Genomic DNA, 24,288 nt, shown 5'->3' on the forward strand with positions numbered 1-24,288 from the left:
GTGTTTCAAGATTTCTGTGTTCAGGATTTAGTGATTAGCATAAACCCGCCCCTGCTGCTGTAGAGGTATAAATACATTCAGCGCACACTACTACTACTACAGTCTACAGTTAGCCGAGTTAGCTGCCGAGCTAGCAGCTGAGTTAGCCGCTAAGCTAGCCGCCGAGGTAGCTGTCAAGCCAGCAGCTGAGTTAACAGCAGAAAGCTCTCAGACGTAGCGTCCATGTTTCTGGTAGAGGTGGTGACTTTGATTGACAGATGACACTTGGTAGGGGGCGGGGCTTCAGCGTTTGGTAGCAGAGAAAGAGGCTGATTTTTACACAACTTTGAAGCCTAATTTCATATATTTTCGCGATTTTTTTGAATCATTCAAATTTGGCAGGGTGGTTAACAACACACTTTTCTGTGGTATGTGTTAAGTATGGGTATCACTTTAACTTGAATTCATAATTGTATTAAACGACACCCAGCCCTAATGACGTCACATCATCGTCTCTCTTCTGGCCTCAACATAAAGAAATCCTTCAAAAAAAAAAAAAATCAGCAGCTGTTTGGTGCAGACTTACAGTACTACTGCATATATTACTGTGTTCACACTCCAGAGTTCAGTTTATTAGAAACATCTCACTAAACACTAAACCATCAGTCCTTCATTTTATCACTGATTTAAAATTTAAAGAGCTTCAGATTGAAGGCGTTCCTAATAATCTGAACACTGAGTGAGTATTTAACGACTAATACTGTGAACGTTAACAGTATTAACAGTCTGACTGAACGACACACACATGCAGAACAGCAGGAACCAGTTTACCCCCGCCCCCCTCTCCCCCCCTCCCCCAACCTCTACTTCTGGTTCAGAGTAAAAACACATCTGCAGATTTCTCTTCGAACAAACAAACAAACAAACAAACAATCATGGCTCCTTTTACAATAAATAACACTGTGCTGTAAATGAGACGCGTTCAAGAGTCACAAACAGCAGCTCACAACCAACTTTCCTTTTAAAAATAGAAGAAAAAGAAAAAAAAAAAGAGGGATTCAGACGACTTTCTGCCTTCAGTGGAAAAATCAGTTTGTCTCCATTTCCATATTCCGAGACGTTTCCGTGACAACGAAGCCGCGTGACAGAATTCCAGGTTTTCCAGGATATCCTTCCAGGAGTCTCTTAAAAAAAGTTCAATCTGAGCGGTGAAAATGGAAGACAGAAATCCCTCCGCCAACGTCTGAAGCTGCCGCTCGTCCCTTCATCATCCTTTCATCCCTTCATTCCTTCCTTCCTTCACTGACGTAAAGTTCTGAACCACCTGTTGCCGTTAGTAACAACATGCTGTTTTCTGATTGGTCAGATGATGGCTGCTGTGATTCATTATTGCATCCAGACGTTTAGCAGGACATGTGTGTGCGTGTGTGTGTGTACGTGTGTGTGTGTGTGTGTGTGTGTGTGTGTGTGTGTGTGTGTGTGTGTGTGTGTGTGTGTGTGTGTGTGTGTGGTCTTCTCCTCTTTCTGGTTTCAGTTTCTCTTCCAGTAAAACAAACATTCCTCATCGTTCCCTTTTTTCGTTCATCTCCTCCCTTTGTTTCGTCCCATCCTCAGCTGGCTCCGCCTCCCTGATGTTGTCAGAACAGCAGACTCCGCCTCCGGTTCGGACTATTCGCTGGACAGACGGAAATAAAACCAAACATATGAATTAAAAGTTTCATCCTTATTTAAACCAAGCAGAACTGCAACTAATTATTATTTTTATTATCGAATAATTTGACGATAAAATGTCAGAAAATGGTTAAAAATGTCAATCAGTGTTTCCCAAAGTCAAAGTTAACTTCTTCAAATGTTCACAACCCAAAAATGTTCAGTTTACTGTCACAGAGGACCAAAGAAACCAGAAGATATTCACATTTACAAAGCTGGAATCAGAGACTTTGGACTTTAATTACTCAGAATGATTAATCAAATATCAGAATAGTTGGTGATTTTTCTGTAGCTGCTCCTAAACTATGGAACGAGCTTCCTTTTAAATATTAGACAAGCCTCCTCATTGTCCATTTTTAAAACTTGTCTTAAAACCCATTTTTATTCCTTGGCTTTCAACCCAGGATGAGACTCTGCTCCTGTTTTAGTGTTTTATGGTTTGTTTGTTTGTTTTTTTAGTTATTGTTTTATTGTTTTTAATTTGTTTTAAAAACAAATTATTTTAGTATTTATTTCCTGTTAATAGTTTTATGTTCCTGTGTTGTTTTATCTATTTATGTACAGCACTTTGTTTCAGCTGTGGTTGTTTTAAAGTGCTTTATAAATAAAGTTGAAGTTGATTCATTTAATAGTTGGTTAGTTATTAAGTAAATTGTCCGACTTGTTGCAGATTCAAGGTTCATTCTGAATATTTACTTAAAAACAGCAGCTCACCCTCCATTTACAGTCTGAACCCTTCACCCTCCCAACCCCCCCTAAACTGCTCCACCTCACAAATATTTTGGAAACCCCATCCAGGAAAATAAGTCTATGCCCCCTAAGGGGACCGAGGACAACTTGTGTGATGTTCTGTCATAGGCTATTTTTGGGGGACACATTTCAGACTTAAGACCATTTAATTGAGGATGAGCTGACCAACGGAGGACACAAACACATGTCCCAAATTCAGGAAAAGCTGATTTTTAGGTCAGTGGTTAATGCCAGGATTAGGTTAGGGTTAGAGTTAGTCTTCAGGAGATGAATGTAAGTCTATGTAATGTCCCCAAAAGTATCCTAGTGTTTGTGTGTGTGTGTGTGTGTGTGTGTGTGTGTGTGTGTGTGTGTGTGTGTGTGTGTCATAGGCTACTTTTGAGACTCAGGATCAGTTAACTGGGTTGATTTTTGGATCAGTGGTTAAGGGCTAGAGTTAGGTTCAGTCAGAATATGAATCTAAGTCTATGTAATGTCCCCAAAAGTGACCATGGGTGTGTGTGTGTGTGTGTGTGTGTGTGTGTGTGTGTGTGTGTGTCATAGGCTACTTTTGAGACTCAGAATCTGTTAACTGGGTTGATTTTCGGATCAGTGGTTAAGGTTAGAGTTAGGTCTATGTAAGTCTATGTAATGTCCCCAAAAGTATCCTAGGACAACGTGTGTGTGTGTGTGTGTGTGTGTGTGTGTGTGTGTGTGTGTGTGTGTGTGTCATAGGCTACTTTTGAGACAGCTTGTGCAATTGGGAAAAGGCTTATTTTTGGATCAGTGGTTAAGGTTAGAGTTCAGTTAAGTCTCCAGAATATGAATGTAAGTCTATGTAATGTCCCCAAAAGTGACCGTGTGTGTGTGTGTGCGTGCGTGCGTGCGTGTGTGTGTGTGTGTGTGTGTGTGAGTGTGAGTGTGCGGATCTGTCAGAGGCTACTTTTGAGACTCAGGATCAGTTAACTGGGTTGATTTTTGGATCAGTTGTTAAGTCTCCAGAATATGAATGTAAGTCTATGTAATGTCCCCAAAAGTGACCATGGGTGTGTATGTGTGTGTGTGTGTGTGCGTGTGTGTGTGTGTGTGTTACCTGGCTCAGATGCGACTGTCGGTCTGATTGCTTCTTTTTCTAGTTGAATTTCGGGCAGACTGAAGATGGACATCGCTGAAATGAAAGGAGAGTTGGAGCGTCAGTCAGAGTTTGTGATGTCACGGGTGCACAATGACATCACAGGGGTCAGAGGTCAGTTTCAACTTACTGTCAGGAAGTGTCAGCACTCTGTTTCCAAGGTTACTGAAGTAACGATGATTCATCGACTCGTCTGCTGAAATCCTCTTCTTCCCTTCAAACTACAGAAAATACAAAGTGAGGAACTGATTTGTTTTAAACATCGAGATAATGACGACTCGTTATTCTGATCACAGTCTTATATCTGATATAACTTCATGAACCACATAAACAAATATTATTTGAGTTTAATGGCTTAAAACACTGAATATCAACAGTTTGTTCGTGATACTCGGGTCTGAAATGTTATTTTTGTGGTAGATTTCATATTTTTATATTTTTGGATCCTGTGAGACGTTTACTGACCTGCAGGAACTTTGCCAACAGCTCCACTCCGTCACTGCTGAGCCTGAACACACACACACACACACACACACACACACACACACACACACACACACACACACACACACACAGCAGCATTAACAATCTGAAGATAAATAACAGCAGGTGTCTGTGGCTCAGGATGTGGAGCAGATTGTCCACCAATCAGAAGATCAGCGGTTTGATCCCCGACTTGTGTACAGGTGTGTGTATTTTTGTACACATGACTGTATTAGTGTGTATTTGGTTGGGTGTGTATTTGTGTACCTGTGAGTACAGTTGTGCATAGCTGTGTACGTGTGTAGTTGAGTACAGGTGTGTGTAGATGTGTGTAGGTGTGTAGTTGTGTACCTTGGTGTGTGGTTGTATACATGTGTGTGTAGTTGTGTACCTGGGTGTGTGGTTGTGTACATGTTTGTGTAGTTGTGTACCTGGGTGTGTGGTTGTGTACCTGGGTGTGTAGTTGTGTGTATGGGTGTGTGGTTGTGTGTATGTGTGTAGTTGTGTACCTGGGTGTGTGGTTGTGTACAGGTGTGTGTAATTGTGTACCTTGGTGTGTAGTTGTGTACCTGGGTGTGTGGTTGTGTGTAAGTGTGTGTGGTTGTGTGTAAGTGTGTGTAATTGTGTACCTGGGTGTGTCGTTGTGTACCTGGGTGTGTGGTTGTGTGTACGGGTGTGTGGTTGTGTGTACGTGTGTGTAGTTGTGTACCTGGGTGTGTGGTTGTGTACCTTGGTGTGTGGTTGTCTGTATGTGTGTAGTTGTGTATCTGGGTGTGTGGTTGTGTACAGGTGTGTGTAATTGTGTACCTTGGTGTGTAGTTGTGTACCTGGGTGTGTGGTTGTGTGTAAGTGTGTGTAGTTGTGTACCTGGGTGTGTAGTTGTTTACCTGGGTGTGTGGTTGTGTGTAAGTGTGTGTAGTTGTTTACCTGGGTGTGTGGTTGTGTGTAAGTGTGTGTAGTTGTGTACCTGGGTGTGTGGTTGTGTACAGGTGTGTGTAATTGTGTACCTTGGTGTGTAGTTGTGTACCTGGGTGTGTGGTTGTGTGTAAGTGTGTGTGGTTGTGTGTAGGTGTGTGTAGTTGTGTACCTGGGTGTGTGGTTGTGTACAGGTGTGTGTAGTTGTGTACCTGGGTGTGTAATTGTGTGTATGTGTGTGTAGTTGTGTACCTGGGTGTGTGGTTGTGTGTAAGTGTGTGTGGTTGCGTGTAAGTGTGTGTAGTTGTGTACCTGGGTGTGTGGTTGTGTGTAAGTGTGTGTGGTTGCGTGTAAGTGTGTGTAGTTGTGTACCTGGGTGTGTGGTTGTGTGTAAGTGTGTGTGGTTGTGTGTAGGTGTGTGTAGTTGTGTACCTGGGTGTGTAGTTGTTTACCTGGGTGTGTGGTTGTGTGTAAGTGTGTGTGGTTGTATACATGTGTGTGTAGTTGTGTACCTGGGTGTGTGGTTGTGTACCTGGGTGTGTAGTTGTGTACCTGGGTGTGTGGTTGCTCAGTCTCTCTGCTCTGTACTGAGGATAGTTGTACGTCACAAACTCCTCATTAGAATTGATCCCAGGCCAACTCTGCTCTGTGGGCGTACCTGCACACATATACACATACAATACATACCGTAATTGATACAATATATAAACATTAAATATATTAAAAACACAGTTTAGTGTCAGTAGAAAAGGTGCCAGAGAAGCTGATTTGGTTCTCACCCAGCAGCTTGAAGATGAAGTGAAGTTCTTCCTCCACTGTGGAACCAGGAAAAAGAGGTCGACCTGTTGCCATCTCGTAGAAGATACAGCCAACACCCCTACGGAGAGAGACGGGTGGAGACAGACGGGTGGAGACAGACGGGTGGAGACAGACGGGTGGAGACAGACAGGTTAGCCTCATACTGAAGTCTAGATATTTTAAAAACAGATGTGAACAGTTGATCTGATGTTTGTAAAGTACCTGAGATGTATATAAAGTTTAAAAACAGCAGTGGAATGTTCGTTGTCAAGGCAACAAAGTGATGCCAGATTTGATAGTAATAGTACCACAGTATAACTACAGTGTACCACAGTATAACTACAGTATAACTACAGTACTACAGTATAACTACAGTACTACAGTATAACTACAGTATAACTACAGTGTACTACAGTATAACTAAAGTCTAACTACAGTACTACAGTATAACTACAGTGTACTACAGTGTACTACAGTATAACTATAGTATAACTACAATACTACAGTATAACTACAATACTACAGTATAAGTTATACTGTAGTATTGTAGTATACTGTAGTACACTGTAGTTATACTGTAGTACTGTAGTATACTGTATAACTACAGTGTACTACAGTATACAGTGTAACTACAGTACTACAGTATAACTACAATACTACAGCACTACAGTATAACTACAGTGTAACTACAGTACTACAGTATAACTACAGCATACTACAGTATAATTACAGTACTACAGTATAACTACAGTATACTACAGTATAACTACAGTACTGACCACATGTCGATGTGTGTGGAGTAGTCGGTGCTGCCGAGCAGGATGTCCGGCGGTCGGTACCACAGCGTCACCACCTCGTTGGAGTACGTCTTCGTAGGGATCGACTTCGCTCGGGCCAAACCTGAAAAACACAAACGCAACAGCTCAGCTTAGAAAGTCAACAGGAAGTGCATAGAGTGCCATATTTTTTTTACAGTCCATTGGTTGCGGAGGTGTTAGCGAAAAAGCTGCGTTGTTAGCTTTTTCCTTAATCAGATCAGGACGATCGAATGGAGTTTGGTAACTTGTTTGACCCGTTTGGGAACTACAGAAGAGTCTAGCTAGCGACTTATGGCCCTGTTGCGTCTTTCATTGGCAGAGCTCGGTGAGTTGGTTGGGAGTGTAGACCTGAATGAGGGAGTTCATGTAGGTGGGAGCCGTTTTAGTTGCTGTTTCGTAAGCGAGCACCGAAGGTCTGAATTGAATGTGGGCAGCAGCTTTGAGCCAGTGGAGGGTTATGAACAGCGGGGGTGACGTGTGCTGTTTTGAGGCCGGTTGAAGACCAAATACGCTGCCAAGTTCTGGATCATCGGAGGAGAAGTTTGGATATACACGCAGTAACTAGTTGCTATAGTCCAGAGGTGTCAAACTCATTTTCATTCAAGGGCCACATACTGACCAATTTAATCTCATGTGGGCCGGATCATTAAAAAGATGGATGGAAAGAAGGAAGGAAGGAAGGAAAAGAAGGAGGAGAAGGAAGAGAAGACGGGAATGAAAGAAGGAAGGAAGGAAGGACAGATGGAAAGAAGGAAGGAAGGAAAAGAAGACATAAAGGAAGGAAGGATAGATGGAAGGAAGGAAAGAGGGAAAGAAAAGAAGACGTGAAAGAAGGAAGGAAGGACAGATGGAAGGAAAGAAAGAAGGAAGAAAAAGAAGACAAGAAGGAAGGAAGGAAGGAAGGAAGAAAAAGAAGACATGAAAGAAGGATGGAAGGAAGGACAGATGGAAAGAAGGAAGGAAAAGAAGACATAAAGACAGGAAGGATAGATGGAAGGAAAGAAGGAAGGAAGGAAGGAAGACAGGAAGGAAGGAAGGGTGGAAGGAAGGACAGATGGAAAGAAGGAAGGAAGGAAAAGAAGACAAAAAGGAAGGAAGGATAGATGGAAGTAAAGAAGGAAGGAAGAAAAAGAAGACAGGAAGGAAGGAAGGAAGGAACGAACGAACGAGGGACGAGATCCATGCTAATGAGGTCTTCCAGTGGGAATGATAGAAAGAGCTGGGTGTCGTCACCATAGCGAGCTGCAGAGGTAGAGAGACTACTTTCGGAGGTGGAGGGACTAGTTGTAGAAGTAGAGGGTCTAGTTTTAGAGGTGGAGGGACTAGTTGTAGAAGTAGAGGGTCTAGTTTTAGAGGTGGAGGGACTAGTTGTAGAAGTAGAGGGTCTTGTTTTAGAGGTGGAGGGACTAGTTGTAGAAGTAGAGGGTCTAGTTTTAGAGGTGGAGGGACTAGTTGTAGAAGTAGAGGGTCTAGTTTTAGAGGTGGAGGGTCTAGTTTTAGAGGTGGAGGGACTAGTTGTAGAAGTAGAGGGTCTAGTTTTAGAGGTGGAGGGACTAGTTGTAGAAGTAGAGGGTCTAGTTTTAGAGGTGGAGGGACTAGTTGTAGAAGTAGAGGGTCGTATTTCGGAGGTAGAAGGACTAGTGCTATCTTAGACTTAGACATTAATTGAAGAACTTCTGACCTTTTGATGTCTCTACATGAAGTTTGAGGATCAGAGTTCATCCTAATCAATACCACCTTAACAAAATCAATGTCTTAGACTGAACCACGCTTCCCAAACACTGTGGTTCCTGGGAGCGTGTCGGCAGGAACTAATGTTGAGATCCTTTTTCTGCTTTATGGAAGACCTTTAGCGTCCTTTTACTGTTCTCACATGGACTCACCAAAGTCTGCCAGTTTGAGTTCTCCTCGCTCGTTGATCAGCAGGTTTTGGGGCTTCAGGTCTCGGTGAAGAACCTTCCTGCGGTGACAGTACGACAAACCTCGAAGCAACTGGAAAAGAAAGAGCTGAGGAGAGAAAACCAGTACAGTTACTCTGGGAAATCTACTGGAAAGAAATCAACTTCCTTACAGGTATGTTACAGCCTCATGGGCTTTAATCCCCTACGCTTGTCTTCTCAGGTAGAACTTCACCGTCATCGTATCATGTGTAAATGTAGTGATTGGACAAATATCTAATATCAGCAGCACCAACATGAAGAAATACGTGTTTTCTCACTTTGACGTTGTGGACATGGATGGTGTTTCCACAGTCGTCCAGGTACTGTTTCAGATCTTTGTCCTGAAATAAAGAATCAGAAGTATGTTAATGAATATCAGGAATCAGACTCTAGTTTAGTGGATCTCAGCGTACTCACACACAGCACAACCATATTCATAAAGATGCACAATAAACCTCATTAAAAGCTCAATACACCAAAAGACTAGATCTGTGTGTGTGTGTGCGTGTCTCTCTGTGTGTGTGTGTGTGCGTGTGTGTGTGTGTGTGTGTGTGTGTGTGTGTGTGTGTGTGTGTGTGTGTGTGTCTCACCAGATACTCAAACACCAGTGTGAGGGATTTCTGCGTGTGGATGATGTCATGGAGCGTGACGATGTTGGCGTGTTTCAGATCCTTCAACAGAGACACTGAGGGAGAAAACCAATTAATACACCCACACAATATACAGACCCCCCCCCCCTCCCTCCTGCCCCCCCCCTTCCCAATAATATTCATACACTCCTCAGTACTGCAGTACCTTCTCTGATCGCAGTACACGGAGCTCCTTCTTCATGTTCCAGTCGAATTTCCTTCAGAGCCACGAGGTTTTCAGTCAGTTTGCTGCGACCCTTGTAGACTGTAGCGTAGGTCCCCTGCAGACACACAGCACTTAGAACTACATCAACCTGATTGATTGATTGATTGATTGATTGATTGACTGACTGACTAATAAACCAAGCCCCCAGGAGTAGAGCCAGACTGTGAAGCCAATTAGACAAAACCAGGTAATTACAACTTCTGGATCCATCACATAATGAGGCCAAGAGTAATTACTTCCATATAAAATGATTAGAGGACTCAGGCACAGAGGAAGCACAAACCAGTGTGATATCCAGTCCTCCTGAATACAAACATGATCTGAAACCAGCACATATAAGCAGCAGCTGTGTCCTCACCTCTCCCAGTTTGTCCAGTTTGATGTACGTCTCAAGTTTCCCAAAACCGATCTCTGACTTCAGACGAAAACACAGAGAGGAAAAGGTTCATATACACATAATGCCTCAACTACATCCAACACTAGTGGAGCTTTTCCACTACACAGTTCCAGCACGACTCGACTCGCCTCTACTCGTTTTTTTGCGTTTCCACTAGGGATAGTACCTGGTACCTGCTACTTTTTTAGTACCTGCTCTGCTGAGGTTCCAAGCGAGCCGAGCTGATACTAAATGTGACGTCATCAGACTGCCGGCCACTGATTGGTCAGAAGTGTCGTCACTGGTAGAGTCATGTGACATCCAACACAAGAATCAAACCCGCCATTTTTAAATACCGGCAACAGCGTTACAACCATACGGCGCAGTGTTGTTGCTTTGTGTGACAGAAAGCCACATACAGCAGCAAGTACACCATCGCCTCCATGTCCTCCATTGTTTATGTCAGAGGTGTCAAACTTGAATTTTCATTCAAGGGCCACATACAGACCAATTTGATCTCATGTGGGCCGGATCATTAAAAAGATGGAGGGAAGGAAGGAAGAATGAAAAGAGGAAGGAATTTAGGAGAGAAGGAAGGAAGGAAGGAAAGGAGTAAGGAGGGAGGGAGGAAAGGAGGAAGGATGAAAAAGAGGAAGGAATTTAAGAGAGAAGGAAGGAAGGAAGGGAGGGAGGAAGCAAGGGAGGAAAAGAAGATACAAAGGAAAGATGGAAGGAACGAAGGAAAAAAGAAAGAAAGAAAGGGAGGGAGGAAGGACCGAAGAAAGGAAGGAAGGAAAGAAGGAAAAGAAGACAGGAAGGAAAGATGGAAGGAACGAAGGAAAAAAGAAAGAAAGGAAGGAAGGAAGGAAAGATGGAAGGAAAGAAAGGAGGGAGGAAGGAAGGGAGGAAGGACAGATGGAAGGAAGGAAGAAGGAAAACAGACAGGAAGGAAAGTGGGCCAGATTGGATCCCTCGGTGTGCCGGTTCTGGCCCACGGGCCGCATGTTTGACACCCCTGGTTTATGTGTTTGTGTCGCGTAGAAAACAAAGTCACGGCACTTTTGCGGAGCCGTTGCTATGACGACCCCACCCACGTTGAGTAGGTACCTTTTTGTAATGGAAAAGGTCGTTCCTGGAGTCGAGCCGAGTCGAGTCGAGTCGTGCTGGAACTGTGAAGTGGAAAAGCTCCATAACTGTATAACATCTGTATGACAGAGTAGACGTACCAGAGAGACTCTACGCAGCCGCCTGCTGATTGGCTGCTCAAACAGGGCTGGACCCATCAGGTTAAACTTCTCCAGGTAGTCGTCTGGAAGCCGAATGTCAGCCGGTAACGACAGACGTTTGTTGATGTCCTGAAACACGAGAGAGAGGGAGGGAAGTCATGTTTTACTGATCAGTGACCAAGATGCTGTTGCTTCTCTCTCAGGACCAGGACCAGGTTTAAGGGCCTCTGAGAAGCTCTGAAGTCCAGTTTACGAAACACTGATGAGGATTATTAACCTTCCTGTCGTCCTCCCGGGTCAAATTGACCCCGTCTGTTTTGACTGTTCCTTCCTTCCTTCCCCCTACCTTCCTCCCTTCCTTCTTTCCTCTGTCCTTCCTACCTTCATTCCTTCTTTCCTCTGTCCTTCCTTCCTCTTTTCCTTTCTCCCTCCCTCCCTCCTAACTTCATTCCTTCTTTCCTCCGTCCTTCCTTCCTCCCTTTCCTCCTTTCCTTCCTTCTTCCTTCCTTCCCCCTTCCTCCCTTCCTTCTTTCCTTTCCTCCTTTTCTACCTTCCTTCCTTCCATCCTTCCTCCCTCCTTCTCTCCCTTCCTTCTTTCCTACGTCCTTCCTCCCTTCCTTCCATCCTTCCTTCCTCCTTTCCTACCTTCTTTCCATCCTTCCTTCCTTCCCTCATTCCTTCCTCCCTTCCTTCCTTGACTCGAGGACAACAGGAGGGTTAAACACCTGAGGGAGTGTGTGTGTGTGTGTGTGTGTGTGTGTGTGTGTGTGTGTGTGTGTGTGTGTGTGTGTGTGTGTGTGTGTGTGTGTGTACCTCAGTGGAGATCTTCTTGTTCCTCAGTCGGACTCTAACTGGACTCTGAACGTCGTCTGAAGAAGAAGCCGGATCACTTTCTCCATCTGAACTCATCTTCACATCCTCGTGAACGATTTCTAGTGACACACACACACACACACACACACAGATACACACATACACACACTTCATGACTCGAGCCTGCTGATTGGCTGATGGCCCGTCTCACATTTAACTTCCTTCTATTTAAACTACGGTGGACGATGAGGTCAAAATTCAAGTTGCAACTACAACAAGTTGAAACGTTGCAGTATTAGTACTCAGTCTGGGGCTGTAGTTGTAGTACTGTAGTACTGTATATTTGCAGTATTAGTACTCAGTTTGATAGTATTGTTGTAGTACTGCAGTATATAATGCTGCGGCTGTAACACTGTAGTATATTTTGCAGTATTAGTACCCAGTCTGGTGCTGTGGCTGTAGTACTGTAGTATATTTTGCAGTAGTACTGTAGTATAATTTGCAGTATTAGTACCCAGTCTGGTGCTGTGGCTGTAGTACTGTAGTATATTTTGCAGTAGTACTATAGTATATTTTGCAGTATTAGTACCCAGTCTGGTGCTGTGGCTGTAGTACTGTAGTATATTTTGCAGTAGTACTATAGTATAATTTGCAGTATTAGTACCCAGTCTGGTGCTGTGGTTGTAGTACTATAGTATAATTTGCGGTATTAGTGCCCAGTCTGGTGCTGTGGCTGTAGTACTGTAGTATATTTTGTAGTATTTTTTGCAGTATTAGTACCCAGTCTGGTGCTGTGGTTGTAGTACTATAGTATTTTTTGCAGTATTAGTACCCAGTCTGGTGCTGTGGTTGTAGTACTATAGTATATTTTGCAGTATTAGTACCCAGTCTGGTGCTGTGGTTGTAGTACTATAGTATATTTCACAGTATTAGTACCCAGTCTGGTGCTGTGGTTGTAGTACTATAGTATTTTTTGCAGTATTAGTACCCAGTCTGGTGCTGTGGTTGTAGTACTATAGTATATTTTGCAGTATTAGTACCCAGTCTGGTGCTGTGGTTGTAGTACTGTAGTATATTTTGCAGTAGTACTATAGTATTGTTTGCAGTATTAGTACCCAGTCTGGTGCTGTGGTTGTAGTACTGTAGGATATTTTGCAGTAGTACTATAGTATATTTTGCAGTATTAGTACCCAGTATGGTGCTGTGGTTGTAGTACTATAGTATATGTTGCAGTAGTAGTACTGTAGTATAATTTGCAGTATTAGTACCCAGTCTGGTGCTGTGGGTGTAGTACTATAGTATATTTTGCAGTAGTACTATAGTATTGTTTGCAGTATTAGTACCCAGTCTGGTGCTGTGGTTGTAGTACTGTAGTATATTTTGTAGTATTTATTGCAGTATTAGTACCCAGTCTGGTGCTGTGGTTGTAGTACTGTAGTATATTTTGCAGTAGTACTGTAGTATAATTTGCAGTATTAGTACCCAGTCTGGTGCTGTGGTTGTAGTACAGTAGTATTTTTTGCAGTATTAGTACCCTGTCTGGTGCTGTGGTTGTAGTACTGTAGTATTTTTTGCAGTATTAGTACCCTGTCTGGTGCTGTGGTTGTAGTACTGTAGTATAATTTGCAGTATTACTGTAGTATATTTTGCAGTATTAGTACCCAGTCTGGTGCTGTGGCTGTAGTACTGTAGTATATTTTGTAGTATTTTTTGCAGTATTAGTACCCAGTCTGGTGCTGTGGCTGTAGTACTGTAGTATATTTTGTAGTATTTTTTGCAGTATTAGTACCCAGTCTGGTGCTGTGGTTGTAGTACTGTAGTATATTTTGTAGTATTTTTTGCAGTATTAGTACCCAGTCTGGTGCTGTGGGTGTAGTACTGTAGTATATTTTGCAGTAGTACTGTAGTATTTTTTGCAGTATTAGTACCCAGTCTGGTGCTGTGGTTGTAGTACTGTAGTATATTTTGTAGTATTTTTTGCAGTATTAGTACCCAGTCTGGTGCTGTGGTTGTAGTATTGTAGTATATTTTGCAGTAGTACTGTAGTATTTTTTGCAGTATTAGTACCCAGTCTGGTGCTGTGGTTCAGGTAGGAGCTCAGGCTGCGTCCCAGACCTCGAGGTCTTCTCAGTGAGCTGCTGTACGACTGAAGGAGAGACTGAACTGACGAAGACGATCCTCTGACCTTCACTCCTCCTGATGAAGCACGCATAGAGCCCACCTCTGAAGAAGGGGGGGGTGATGGAGGGATGATGGAGAGGTGATGGAGGGATGAGGGAGAGATGAAGGAGAGATGAGGAATATATGATGGAGGGATGAGAGAGATGATGGAGGGATGAGGAATATATGATGGAGGGATGAGAGAGATGATGGAGGGATGAGGGAGAGATGATGGAGGGATGAGGGAGAGATGGAGAAGAGGTGATGGGGAGATGAAGAAGAGATGAAGGAGAAATGAATGAGACATGATGGAGGGATGAAGGAGAGATGAAGGAGAAATGATGGAGGGATGAAGTAGAGATGGAGAAGAGGTGATGGAGGGATGAAGTAGAGATGAAGAAGAGATGAATGAGGGATGACAGAACAATGTAGGAAGGATGATGAGGAGGAGGGAGAGATGATAGAGCGATGAAGGAGAGATGAAGAAGAGGTGATGGGGAGATGAAGTAAAGATGAAGAAGAGATGAAGGAGAAATGAAGTCGGGATGGAAGGCAGATGAAGGAGAGATGAAGAAGAGAAGATGAGAAATGATGAAGGGATAGAGGGATGAAGGAGAGATGACGATGGAGTATCGGGGAGAGACGAAGAAGGAATGATCGAGAGACAAAGGACATGAAGGAGAGATGATTAGAAAATAGAGGGATGAGGGTGAGATGATGGAGAAATGAAGGAGGGATGATGGGGGAGGAGTTTATGAGTTTGTGATTGGTTGATTTAGAAAAAAAGAACAAAAAAAGGTTGAAGGAGAAAGAAAAGAACAACAAAAAGAAAGAGTGTGAGCAGTTTAGGAGCAAAAACAGATCAATTAGGTAATTAATTAATTGGTCGATTGATTGATTGACAGGCCAATCAACCAACCAATTAAAATCATAGATCCAACCAATCAGGTGACAGGGAGGAGTCAGGCTGCATGCTTAGTCCCACCTCCACCTGCCCAGTAAAACCAGTACAGGACCGGTCCGACGTGCCTGGCTCAGGAGCAACTTCAGAGGGAAGAGGCAGCTGCTTCACTTAAAACCTGCCGTAACCATGGCGACCGGATTTCAATTTACACACGTTACATCTGAATTTCCCAAATATCCTTCCTTCCTTCCTTCCTTCTTTCCTTCCTTTCCTTCCTCCCTGCCTTCTTTCTTCCCTTCCTCTTTTCCTGTCTCCCTCCCTCGTTCCTTATTTCCTCCGTCCTTCCTTCCATCTGTCCTTCCTCCCTCCCTCCTTCTCTCCTCCCTTCCTTCTTTCCTTCCTCCGTCGTTCCTTCCTTCCTTTCCTTCCTTCCATCTGTTCTTCCTCCCTCCCTCCTTCTCTCCTCCCTTCCTTCTTTCCTTCCTCCATCCCCCTTTCTTCTTCCTTCCTTCCTTCTTTCTTCCCTTCCTCCCTCCCTCCTTCTCTCTTTCTTTCCTCCATCGTTCCTTCCTTCCTTTCCTTCCTTCCATCTGTTCTTCATCCCTCCTTCTCTCCTCCCTTCCTTCTTTCCTTCCTCCATCCCCCTTTCTTCTTCCTTCCTTCCTTCTTTCTTCCCTTCCTCCCTCCCTCCTTCTCTCTTTCTTTCCTCCCCCCTACCTTCCTTCCTTCCTTCCTTCCTTCTTTCCTCCATCCTTCCTTCCTTTCCTTCCTCCTTCCTTCCTTCCTTCTTTCCTCCATCCTTCCTTCCTTCCTTTCAATGAGTGTCCTATAAAGGGTTAAGGGGGTAAAAAAAAATCCAATATCGATAAATCAGCTGATGTTTGTTTGTGTTCATGAGGTTTAGTTTAAATTTAAAAAGGGTTAAAATGTGAAAATAAACGTATGAATAACTTGCACACATATATTAGAGGATTATGGTCTAAGTGGTGTTGTTCTAAATATTAACATTAATGTGAGGAATCATGTAAACCAGGAACCTTTTCAATGAAGTAGTGAAGTGAACCTCTTTTCTTTAATGAGGTAATTATTAGTATGAGTTCACTTAAATACACTGTCATACTGTAGGGCCAGGCAATATGGACAAAATCAAGTATCATGATATAGTTGACCAAATACCTCGATATTAATATTGCAACGATAATGTAGAGATGACTCTTGATGCTTTCACAAAATATTTACACAATGAAATGTTTGATAAATGATCATCGCTAATATGGATATAATGACAAAGTAGGTAAAAGGTAAAAAACAGAACAGCTACAACAGTCTAGTAAGTTCACACATTTTTACAGTAATGCAACATTTAAAAGCAGGAAAAGACAACACTGATGATATATCACGATATTATGATATCCTAAATCTAAGACGATATCTGGTCTCATATCACAATATCGATTTTTATCATTTTTCCAACCCTTATTTGTCACGGACCCATATAGAGAATATATGTGATGGAGGCCGTGATATTTATTTTAATTAAAAAAAAGAAGATACAATTTTTAAAAAAAAAAGAAAAAAAAGAAAAAGTGAATAGACAACAAAAACAATAATTGGGCACAGTCATTCTTAGGTGGTCGTCATTTAGTCACTATAATTGAGTGGGTATTTTTGTGTTAGTTTGTTTTTGTGGTCATTTATAATTTAGTAGGCCTATAGGAGGGCAAGTGATGACAGCAAAGCATTGTGGGTCGGTTTAATCAGCGAGTGTTTGGGGGGAAATGATCAACTAGCAGGAAATGGACGGCACTGTTGGAAAAAAAAGAGAGAACGAAGCGGCTGCAAATCAGTCTCTTCTTCAGAAAAGCTAATAATGAAGAAGAGGAAGTTGGGATTTACATGAATTAGAGGCCTGTGGGGTTTACTAAAGGAGCAGTGCAGCGTTTCTAAATGAGCACTCAGTGAAACAGCACGGTGATGCCTTCAGGGCCTTCAGGAGCTTCAGATCATTTACATCCTGTTGCTTCCTCCCATCTGTGCTGAGTAAACCTTCCTCTGCTCTAACATGAGATCTCATTAACTGCATTTCACTGATTCATATTAACTGAGAGAGCATGAGAGACATTTTTATTATAACTACAACAGAAACAGACAGGTTTTCTTTCTTCTTCCGTAAGATTATTATAAATGAATTTAAAAAAAAACAGGCACGCATGACACTGGATTATAAAAGCACTCAAGTTTATTACCTACATTAGTCATATTTCCTACAAGGGGATCAAAAAAGTTAATCTCCATCTTTAAAAATTAATATTATTTAAATAGTGGAAATAAACTAAAAGTCCTTCCTGTAATATCCAATCACTTCTTTCCTTTCCTTCCTTCCTTCCCTCATTCCTTCTTGCCTCCTTTCCTTCCTTCTTCCTTCCCCCCTTCTTTCCTTTCTTTCCTCCTTTTCCTACCGTCCTTCCTTCCTTCCTCCCTCCCTCCCTCCCTCCCTTCCTTCTTTCCTTTCCTCCTTTTCCTACCTTCCTTCCTTCTTTCCTTTCTTCCTTTTCCTACCTTCCTTCCATCCTACCTACCTTCTCCTTTCCTTCCTTCTTCCTTCCCTCCTTCCTCCCTCCCTTCCTTCTTTCCTTTCCTCCTTTCTTACCTTCCTTCCTTGCTTCCTTCCTTCCTTCCTACCTTCCTTCATTCCTTCTTTCCTCTGTCCTCCCTCCTTCCCTTCCTTCTTTCCTTTCCTCCTTTCCTACCTTCCTTCCATCCTTCCTACCTTCTCCTTCCTCCTTTTCCTTTCTTTCCTTCCTTCATTCCAACAGGCTCATCATGTGATTTTATCCGTCTGTGTAGTGAAATCATTTAATGGATAATAATCATGAAGCAGTGATTTTTCCTCCTCAGACTATAATCTAACTTTCCAAATATAAAAATATCTATAAATAAAATCACTGCATCCCAAAACCAGCAGCAGACGGTTTATAATTTGGGCCACTTGTTGCATTTTGTGTGGTCGTAACTTACATCATCACAGCACACAGGAAGTGATTACATCATGTAAAAAAGTAAAAAAACAACAACATTGAAACGTGTTGCTGATTTCATCCTATTCTATAAACATAAAATAATGATTGTTAACCCTCCTGTTGTCCTCAGGTCAAGGAAGGAAGGAAAGAAGGAAGGAAGGAAAGGAGTAAAGAGGGAGGGAGGGAGGAAGTAAGGAGAGAAGGAAAGGAGGAAGGAAGGTAGGAAGGAAGAAAGGAAGGAAGGAAGGAAGGAGGAAGAGAAGAAGGAAGGAAAGGAGGAAGGAAGGAATGAGGAAGGAAAGGGGTAAGGAGGGAAGGGAGGGAGGAAGGAAGGAAAGGAGTAAGGAGGAAGGGAGGAAGGAAGGAAGGAAAGGAGTAAAGAGAGAGGGAGGAAGAAAAAGAGGAAGGAAGTGAGGAAAGAAGTACAGAAGGAAGAGGGAGTAAAGACAAGGAAGGAGGGGAAGAACGAAGGAAAAATCAAAGAAAGAAAGAAAGAACGGAGGAAGGAAGGAGGAATGAAGGAAGGTGGGAGGGAGGAAAGGAGGGAGGGAGGATGGAAGGAAGGTAGGAAAGGACGAAGGAAGGAAGGAAAGAAGGAATGAGGAAGGAAGGAAGAGTCAAAAGAGAAGGGGCCAATTTGACCTGGGAGGACAACAGGAGGGTTAATGTCTTCTTCCTCATTAACAAACTTTTACCACAAAATAAAACATCACAAATATTTTGGCCGTTGTTGAGAAAAGTATTTTTGGCCACGATAATCCTAAATAAAATAATTATGAACATAAAACTTTATCAGCTGATTTATCGATATATCAGTTTTTCTTTCCTCTCTAATATCAGGATCAGTATCGGCCGTAGTGCTCTATGACGTACGCTCTCTGCCAATCAGTCTCTCGTCTTCAGTCCTGATTAGTCTCATTTAAAAACTCCAAACAGTCCTCTTATCCTGCTCCTGGTCCTGCTCCTGGTCCTGGTCCTGGTTAATCCTGAATGTTGGCACTCTCCACTCTCCATACAGCCATCAGGTTCATCTGTCCTCACTAACCGACGTCACACCTGAGTGTCTCTGTGCTGCTGTCGTCAAAGAGTCAATGTTTGGTCTAGACCTGCTCTGTGTTTAACGTGTTTGACGTAGAGATATATATAAATAAGGATTTACTGATTGATTGATTAATTGAACGCAACTCTAACCCCCGGCATCTACTGTCACTTCCTGTCAGCTACCATGGACCTCTCTAACTCAGGTCTCTCTCAGGACCAGGACCAGGACCCGGACCAGGACCCGGACCAGGACCAGGTTCAGGTTTAAGGGCCTCTGAGAAGATGTGAAGTCCAGTTTACGACACACTGATGAGGATCATTAACCTTCCTGTCGTCCTCCCGGGTCAAATTGACCCCGTCTGTTTCCTTCCGTCTGTCCTTCCCCCTACCTTCCTCCCTTCCTTCTTTCCTCTGTCCTTCTTTCCTTCCTTTCTCCCTCCCTCCCTTCCTCCCTCCTTCCTTCTTCCCTCCTACCTTCCTTCATTCCTTCTTTCCTTTCCTACCTTCCTTTCCTCTCCCCTTCTTTCCTTCCTTCTTCCCTCCCTCCCTCCTACCTTCCTTCATTCCTTCATTCCTTCTTTCCTCCGTCCTTCCTTCCTTCTTTCCTCCTTTCCTACCTTCCTTCCTTCCCCCCTTCTTTCTTCCTCCCTTCCTTCCTTCCTTGACTCGAGGACAACAGGAGGGTTAAACACCTGAGGGAGCACGCGTGTGCGTGTGTGTGTGTGTGTGTGTGTGTGTGTGTGTGTGTGTGTGTGTGTGTGTGTGTTACCTGAGTCGCTGTGTGACGTCACATCCGGGTTGATGGTGTCACTCAGCGTCCTGTCTCCTCCTCCTCCTCCTCCCCCGGCCCCTCCCCTGCCCAGGGTGAGAGACAGCTGCCGTTTGATCTTCCTCATCCTCTCCATGAGGGGGGGCAGGGGGGGCCGTGATGCTGAGGGGGGCGGGGCAGCCAGCGTAGACTGCACACCTGGAGGACAGACAGGTACGGCACAGGAAGTGAAGGTTACAGGAAGTGAAGGTTACAGGAAGTGAAGGTTACAAATCAGGAAACGTATCTCCAGCTTTTCCATTGTACAGTTCTAGCACTACTCGGCTCAACTCTACTCTTTTTTTTTTTTTTTTGCTTTTCCATACCCGGTACTTTTTTAGTATCTGCTCTGGCGAGGTTCCAAGCTTCCATCACTGGAAGAGTCATGAGCGCGACATCCCACACAAGAATCAAAACCCGCCATTTTTAAATACCGGCAACAATAATTACAGGGCGCGCAGGTGGTCGAGTGGTTAGAACACATGCCATATACGCAGTCGACCCTGGTTCGAATCCCGATCGGAGGTCCTGTGCTGCATGTCACACCCCCCCCCCCCCTCTCTCCCATGTTTCCTGTCGGTCTACTGATAAATAAAGGTGTCTATGCCAACAAAAATCTTTAAATAAAAAAAAACAATAGTTACAGCGAGTGTCACATGGCTCCTATACGCAAAACTACACCGTGGTCCTTCAACGAGGTGCAGGCGTTCCTGTGACCCCGCCCATGTTAAGGAGGAACTATGAGGTCATGGAAAACGATGTCGAGTCGAGTCGAGTGGAGCCGAGTAGTGCTAGAACTGTATAATGGAAAAGCACCATAAAAGCACCAGGTGTGGGAATCACAAGAGGCTCCACGATACGATATTATCACGACTAGGCATGGGCCGGTATGAGATTCTGGTGGTATGATAACCATAAGAAAGAATATCACGGTTTCATGGTATGGTGATATTGTGATTACAGCTCTAAAATGTTCCTAAAAGGAAGAAAAATAAAGACAGACATGTTAATTTAACCTGAATCTGTAATGACAGTGTGAGGGGTCGTGATACTCTACGCTGCAGCTGCACCACCTGAGGCATTTCTGACCTGCACTTCCTGTCTCTGACCAGCACTTCCTGTCTTTGACCAGACTAAAAAAGTGAGGGTCACTTCCTTTTCCTAAACAGAGATTAAGCTCGTACCCCTGTTGTCCTCGAGTAAGGGAGGGAGGGAGGAAGGAAAGAAGGAAGTAAGGAAGGGAGGGAGGGAAAGGAGGGAGGGAGAGAGGGAAGGGAAGGAGGAAGGACGGAAGGAAGGAAGGGAGGGAGGGAGGGAGGAAGAAGGAAGGAAAGGAAAGGAAGGACTAGCACTTCCTGTCTTTGACCAGCACTTCCTGTCTTTGACCAGACTAAAAACACAAGCTTATACCTTAGTAACGGTATGACAGAAAATTTGGCGGTTTCAGTTATCGTGGCTTTTTCAAATCGCGGTATACCTTGAACACGGTTATCATCCCATGCCTAATCACGATACTTGTGTCACGATATGATACTATTGCGATTTCAAATATACAGGGTTTCCACAAAGTCTCTATACAATTTAAAAAATGTATTAAAAAAGCAATTGATCAGATATGTGTTAATCAGATTTGTTCTATGTACTCAGGGGTTATCAAACTTTTTAATCACATTACATTTGTGTATCGTGTATGGAACAAAGATACGACCGGGACATCAACGACCTGAAGCTAAAGATCAGTGATGTCATCGCCTCCATTGATGAGGCTTTATGCTGCAGCCAACATGGCAAGAAATCCAGTACTGTCTTAATGTGCTTCATGCAACTAATGCTGCCCATATAGAGTAGAGGAGTAGTAAATGATTACATTTCCACAGATTTGTCTATTGTGACGTCCCTCTCTCCCTTTTTCCTTTGGCTTCTTGGCTCAGGAGCCAGTGGGCGGGACTAGAGAGGACGTCAGGGGAAACTACCTACACCTGTGTAGTTTAGACCTCAGCCTATTAAGCTGGCTGCTTTGTAATTACTTGTTCTCTTCTCTTCCTTCCAGGCCTCCACCAACCAGATGGGAAGGAGGGAGGAAAAGAGGAAGGAAGTGAGGAAAGAAGTACAGAAGGAAGAGGGAGTAAAGAAAGAAGGACGGAGGTGAAGAATGAAGGAAGCGTAAGGAGGGAGGAAGGAAGTAAGGAGAGAAGGAAGGAAGGCAGGAAGGAAGGTAGGAAGAAAGAAAGGAATGAGGAAGGAAAGGGGGAAGGAGGGAGGAAAAGAAGGAGGAAGGAAGGAAAGAGGATTATGAAGGGAAGGAAGGAAGGAAGGAAGGAAGGAAAGGAAAAGAAGATGAAGGAAAGGATGGACAGAGGGAAGGAAACAAAGAAGGAAAGAAGTAAGAAAGGGAGGAAGGAAGGAAAGGTAGGAGGGAAGGAAAGACAAAAGGAAGGAAGGAAGGAAGGAAGGAAGGAAAGAGGATTATGAAGGAAAGGAAAAGTAGGCAAGGGAGGAAAGAAGGACAGATGACAGGAGGGAAGGAAGGAAGGAAAAGAAGACAGGAAGGAAAGTTGGGCCGGATTGGACATCAGCTTGGCGGCCGGTTCTGGCCCACGGGCCGCATGTTTGACATCCCTGCTCTATAAGAGGTTATCTGACAGCTTAACAACCTGACCACCTGCTGTCACACACCTGTGTCCAATCACTGACCTCAAAATATCCCAAAATATCCTTCCTTCCTTCCTTCTTTCCTTCCTTCCTCTTTTCCTTTCTCCCTCCCTCATTCCCTCCATCCTTCCTTCCTTTCCTTCCATCCATCTGTCCTTCCTCCCTCCTTCTCTCCTCCCTTCCTTCTTTCCTTCCTCTGTCCTTCCTTCCTTCCTTTCCTTCCATCTGTTCTTCCTCCCTCCCTCCTTCTCTCCCCCCTTCCTTCTTTCCTTCCTCCATCCCCCTTTCTTCTTCCTTCCTTCCTTTCCTTCCATCTGTTCTTCCTCCATCCCCCTTTCTTCCTTCCTTCCTTCCTTCTTTCTTCCCTTCCTCCCTCCCTCCTTCTCTCTTTCTTTCCTGTCCTTCCTTCCTTTCCTTCCTTTCCTTCCTTCCATCTGTCCTTCCTCCCTCCCTCCCTCCCTCCCTCCTTCTCTCCTCCCTTCCTTCTTTCCTTCCATCTGTTCTTCCTCCCTCCCTCCTTCTCTCCTCCCTTCCTTCTTTCCTTCCTCCATCCTTCTTTCCTTCCCTTCCTTCTTTCTTCCCTTCCTCCCTCCTTCTCTCTTTCTTTCCTCCGTCCTTCCTTCCTTCCCTTCCTTCCCTTCCTTCTTTCCTCCCTTCCTTTCAATGAGTGTCCTATAAAGGGTTAAGGCTTTGATTTAATGACGTCTGATTACCTGACAGGTGGAGGACATGGCGACCACGTGACTCCTCCAGGTAAATATAAACCTACCAGCTACATTAAAAGGAGGTGTACCATCAACAATGCAAAACAGCTGACTGACAGGTGAGCAGCTGCGTTACGTCACTGCGGGTGTTTTTTAAACGTCACGGCTGCAACATAAAAGTCTTGACTTCACTCAACATGAATAATTAAAAATATGCAAAGAAAAAATGTGTCTTATGTGTGTTTGTTTGGTTTTTTTTTAGCTCGAGGCTAAAGCAGCTGGTAGGGTAATTGTGCACACACCGTGATTTATATATGTGGTCACCGTCTATGTGCTGCAGCTGTGATATAGATCTCTCGGTTCTGCGTTCATCCGGAGGGAGCGGGGACCCGACTATTTCCTGCGCTATCTGTCATCAGCATTATAAATAGAAGCGGAGGCGGAGCGGGTTAATCTCTGGACCTGCTGCTCCGGTAACACAGCACCGTTATATTCCCCCCCCTCCGCGTCTCCCCCTCCTCCTTCCTCCCTCCTTATATACAATAAAGGTATTCCCGTTAAAACACGAAGCCCACCGGTATGTGTGTGTGTATCCATTACTTACCGGGAGGGCTCGGTTCGTCCCGGTTCGTCCCGGGTTATCTCGGTTCAGTCTGACCGTGTCTCCCAGTAATCTGCAGCCATGTTGCTGCTTCGCTCCTCCGGTGCGTCCTGACGGAGACACACTCGCTGCACCGGGAGTGACGTCACGGGACGGTGCGTGCGTGCGTGCGTGTGTCTGTGTGGTGTGTACTAGCCCCCTCCGGTAACAGAGTACATTTAGACTCAAATACTGTATTTAAATATAACCTTTGAGGTATTTGTACTTTATTTATGAGTTTCTTCCATGTGGCTTTATAAACAGTATAGTATTAGTCTTAGCCCGCCGCCATCATGCTAACTATAACATAGTACAGGAACCATGGACACAAAATATAACATTTATTATTAATTATTATTAATAATTAAGGCTTTATTCCATTTAGGGTTTTGTTAAATTACAAATATTTGTATTTTTTATAGCTGTGATTCAGATAAAAAGTAGTGGATGTGTTTTCTCACCCTGATTTTGTTCCACTTCTCAATTAATTGTACTACATGTTAAAATATATATCGAAGTTGAAGATGATAATGAGGTTTTAAAAGCAGTGTGGTTCTGTATTTAAGTACAGTTTTGAGGTACTTG

The 24,288-nt window shown here is 43.8% G+C and overlaps 1 protein-coding gene across 2 annotated transcripts; it reads right to left on the bottom strand.

The window, feature by feature from the left end:
- Window positions 1-1,355: 1,355 nt before the first annotated feature.
- On the bottom strand, window positions 1,356-23,754 carry cdk16 (cyclin-dependent kinase 16). Of its 2 annotated transcripts, XM_053317825.1 has the most exons (17): window positions 23,668-23,754; window positions 19,669-19,866; window positions 13,842-13,997; window positions 11,775-11,893; window positions 10,962-11,090; window positions 9,718-9,774; window positions 9,300-9,414; window positions 9,095-9,189; window positions 8,783-8,845; window positions 8,448-8,571; window positions 6,526-6,646; window positions 5,728-5,825; window positions 5,501-5,606; window positions 4,016-4,058; window positions 3,681-3,771; window positions 3,512-3,586; window positions 1,356-1,654 (listed from the first exon to the last, which is right to left on the bottom strand). In XM_053317825.1, the coding sequence occupies exons 2-17, from the start codon at window positions 19,802-19,804 to the stop codon at window positions 1,617-1,619; spliced, it is 1,566 nt and encodes a 521-aa protein (XP_053173800.1). In that variant the 5' UTR covers window positions 19,805-19,866; window positions 23,668-23,754; the 3' UTR covers window positions 1,356-1,616. The 2 variants fall into 2 exon arrangements, with proteins under 2 accessions (XP_053173800.1, XP_053173801.1); XM_053317826.1 differs by lacking the exon at window positions 13,842-13,997.
- Window positions 23,755-24,288: the final 534 nt, after the last annotated feature.

This window comes from Scomber japonicus, chromosome 4 (assembly GCF_027409825.1).
Source record: "Scomber japonicus isolate fScoJap1 chromosome 4, fScoJap1.pri, whole genome shotgun sequence".
Lineage (NCBI taxonomy): Eukaryota > Metazoa > Chordata > Actinopteri > Scombriformes > Scombridae > Scomber > Scomber japonicus.

Excerpts from the sequence above, each read along its gene's own strand:
- cdk16 (XM_053317825.1), bottom strand. The coding sequence starts at position 19,804 with ATGGAGAGGATGAGGAAGATCAAACGGCAGCTGTCTCTCACCCTGGGC. Across the intron at positions 11,894-13,841 it reads GAACCACAGCACCAGACTGG|AAATCGTTCACGAGGATGTG; the intron begins GTACTAATACTG and ends GTGTGTCACTAG. Across the intron at positions 9,415-9,717 it reads AACTGGACAAACTGGGAGAG|GGGACCTACGCTACAGTCTA; the intron begins GTGAGGACACAG and ends GTGTGTCTGCAG.